The 3,520-nt window shown below is 42.8% G+C and overlaps 1 protein-coding gene across 1 annotated transcript; it reads right to left on the reverse strand.

Moving 5' to 3' along the window:
• Positions 1-244: 244 nt before the first annotated feature.
• LOC104532554 (endosome-associated-trafficking regulator 1-like) lies at positions 245-3,282 on the reverse strand (the record flags this gene model as incomplete). Its single annotated transcript, XM_010177796.1, has 5 exons — positions 245-349; positions 750-889; positions 1,649-1,711; positions 2,337-2,448; positions 3,209-3,282. Coding segments are annotated over 5 exons (483 nt in total), but the record flags the coding sequence as incomplete, so codon positions are not given.
• Positions 3,283-3,520: the final 238 nt, after the last annotated feature.

A 3,520-nucleotide genomic window follows, 5' to 3' on the forward strand; every position in this document is an offset into this window, starting at 1 on the left:
CCGGGGTTACGAGGTCCACGCCGAAAGCCGGGGGCTCGGGGGAATGCGGGGTGCGAGGGGAGGCGGTCCCAGCCTTAGTAGAAAAGGGACCTACTCGTGTCCATCTGGGTGTCGGTCGGTAGCGATGGCAAAGCCAGTTCTGCAGCAGCGCCAGCAGCTTCGCACGTCATAAGGAGGCTGAATATCAGAAACTGACTTTGAAGTGATGATTTCCACATGAAAGCAAAGTTCTCCGTTTCAGTCCGTTGTGTAGTTTTACTGTCCATCTTCTGACATTTCAGAGATTCTGTCTATTGATTTCAGGAGATCAGCTACGAGCTGCAGTGATTCTGCTCCGGAGACCAGCTGCCTGGAACGGGGGAGACGCAGCATTAGACTGAGGAGGAGACGATACAGCAGCCGAGCAGAGTTTTGGTAGTGTCTACCCAGGCAATGTGATTTTTCAAGAAACAGTTTATGTGGACTGAAGACTTCACTTTTTGTAAGTGTAAGAGACTTAGAAAGTCTTAAGTATAATGGTTTTATATTAAGTAAAAAAATAAGACCCATTCTAGTTATTTTTATTATCTAAACCTGGAGAAAAATAAACTGTAGCTTAATTAAGAACATGGACTAGCTGATCTGGCATGCAGAATACAAGAACATGAATTTCAATCCTAAAAAACCCACTGGGGATGTTTAGCTGTGACCTCAGTATTTAAGACAAGCATCTGGGGCAGTGTTAGGAAAGTTGTCTCAGGAGAACTCACTTTATTGAAGACCGGGAGTTTGTTATGACCGTGAGGAGGTTCTGTAGGGCAAGGTCTGCGTTTTGTTTCACCGCAGCCAGGCTCGCCGACTGGCCCGACTTCAAGGCTTCATTCTCTGTCTTGTAATTCTTCAGCTGAACCTAAGGAGAAACAGAGAAAAACTTCACATGAAAATAAGCACAAAACTCCAGTAGATACTTCACGACTAACGAGTACGCTCATACAGCGACATACTATATACAACAACTAGTGAACAGATCCCGTCACCGGACTGCCCGGAGAGAATGTCTTCTCAGCTCTGGAGAGCAGCCTCTGGCAGAAAACTACAACTTAGAAGCCTTTATTAAAACTGAAATGTACGCAGCATTTTCATGCCAGCCAGCAGCCCTCAAGTCTGCTTGTTTCACAGAACCAACTTGGTGTTAGAGCAGCGTATTCCAGCTCTGCCAGCAGGGATGGAAGCTGTGACCTGACAGCGATGCCATCATCTAACCCTAGGCAGGCTCTGCTGAGCTACCTGTAGTATCTCTCAAGGTTCTCTCCCTTCTGTCAAGCACATTCCTACAGTGAAACACCCATTTGCCCTGTTGGCAAATGTTACAGCATTCACAGGTCCCAAATATTGAACAGCATTTGAACATCATCGGTTGGACTCGATGATCTTAAAGGTCAAAGTGATTCCATGATCATGTGAAACTTTAGTAGAATTTCAAGTGAAGCACCACACATCCCAGAGATGTGGTTAACAGTCTGCATAGAGCTGAAATATTCTAGTCTAGAACATCTACAGCATTCACCAGGAAAAGCGAGGTGTAGTTAAAAGGTTTTCACTATCCTTGTTATAAGCTCAATTTCAAGATGCACGCTTTCATCAAGGCCTTGAGAACACCGCTTCGTACCTGCAGCAATGCATTCTCCTGTTTCAGTTTTGTAGCACTGTTTTCTGCTTTAACAGCCCGTTTCTGAAATAGAATAAAGATTATTTACACCATAGCAGTGCTTAGGACACAGCAGGCAGTTTGAGCTACGTAGGAATGCATGATTCCAGCACATAACTCGAAGTGATATGCTCTGTGTTATACCACCTCGTGTTCAGAATGCTTTACGAGAGGAAAATAATGCCCCCAGTCAAGTCTGATCAGTATCTCCTCCCCATTTTTCATTTCTGATATTTACAAGTGCCATCCATCACGTCTGGACATTATATTTTTTTCCCTTGGACAAGAAGAAAAAGGTATTCAGTATAAATAAACAAGCAGGAGAAACAGCTCCTGGTTCACATAGGAAGAGTTTTCAGAAGGCTGCAAAAAAAGCAATTCAAGGTGTTGATGAATCCAAAAAGTTTCTGCAAGAGAGCCTCCTGCAAAGACCCCCCTTATTCTAGGTAATGAAAGGAGTTCTAGACCAGGACACAGTCTTGTTATAAGGGAAGAATCTGAGCCCATGTCAGAGCTGTTTAGTGCTCCCATGGGTGAAACAATGACTTCAGCTTCCCTCACTCTCCTGGTGGAGGAAGGAAAAGGATCAGAATTACACAGTCCCAGCTGCAAACGAGCTTCTGCTGCTGTGGCAAAGGCCAACACTTACAGTCATCAGCTGCAGATTTTGTTCCACGTGCTGCACCATTGCTTCCAAATCCTGCGCTTCTTTTTCTTCTTTAATTTTGTTTTCCTCAAGCTTTTTTTCAAGCTTCCTCATCCTTAAAGAATCAGGACACAACGTTCAGTAAGCACTTTTAATATTAAATACCTTAGTAAGAAAATTCTAGGGAAGGATAAAGACTAGTTCTTTTATGCTATAAGAAAAATTAAAGTCTTCCCACAGAACTACATTTCTAGGCTGTGGCTCAGGGGGTTTCTTTGTTTGATATCCACTAGCATTAACAGGAACTATACAGCTGAATGCAGAAAGGCTGTACAGAAAACAGGGCCACAGGGCTGTTCACAGTCACCCTAGAAAGGGTAATTCAGAAAGAAATGGTTACCCCATCACCATGGAATGACCAGCTGCCTCACTGCAGGAGCAGTGCAGTGCAGATGGGAACTTAAGAAATTGCCACCCTAGATCAGTCTCTGGGTTGTGTCACCTCAAAAATTAATGTCTCACAACATCAATTTGCTCACCAGCAAAAATAAATATGCTTTTCTTGCTTCAAAGGAGATTAAGATTCATTATTTTGTTAATTTGAAGCGTTATGAAATGCACCCTGTCAAGCCCTACCCTCGTTTTCACTAACCACCTATACTCCACACAAACACACTCATCAGATGTCAGCTTGCTACTTACTTTCCAAGCCTTTTTCAATTAGAAAACCAGGTTTGTTAAAGCTTTTTAATAAATAGCATAGTTTTCAACTACATTTTTCTTCTTTAAAGACGTTGACTGTGTCCAGTGAGCACCTCTTCTAAGACAACTCCTTGCTTATGTGGTTACTTTCCCCCATACTGTGGCTTACGCACTTGTCTGCTTGTGTTTCAGAGAAAATCTGAAGCTTATTGATCTTGCTTCTCAAACTGGCATTCTCTTCTTTTAGCTAAAAAATAAAAATTCTCATTAGAAACGAGGGTGTAGATTCACAATGCTACTAAAACTCCAAGACCAGTACCAGAAGAAATACTCAGCTTTAACTCCAGTGCTGGAACATCTTGCACTTTCTGTTACATTCAAGCTTCCTTTCACACCTAGTTTCCCCCCCTCAAAACTATTTAATTTCACTAACCCTGTGGCACACAGAAATATGGCACCAGGCAACCAGCACAAATGTAACTAAT

The sequence above is a fragment of the Antrostomus carolinensis genome, unplaced genomic scaffold, assembly GCF_000700745.2.
Source record: "Antrostomus carolinensis isolate BGI_N321 unplaced genomic scaffold, ASM70074v2 scaffold30950, whole genome shotgun sequence".
Lineage (NCBI taxonomy): Eukaryota > Metazoa > Chordata > Aves > Caprimulgiformes > Caprimulgidae > Antrostomus > Antrostomus carolinensis.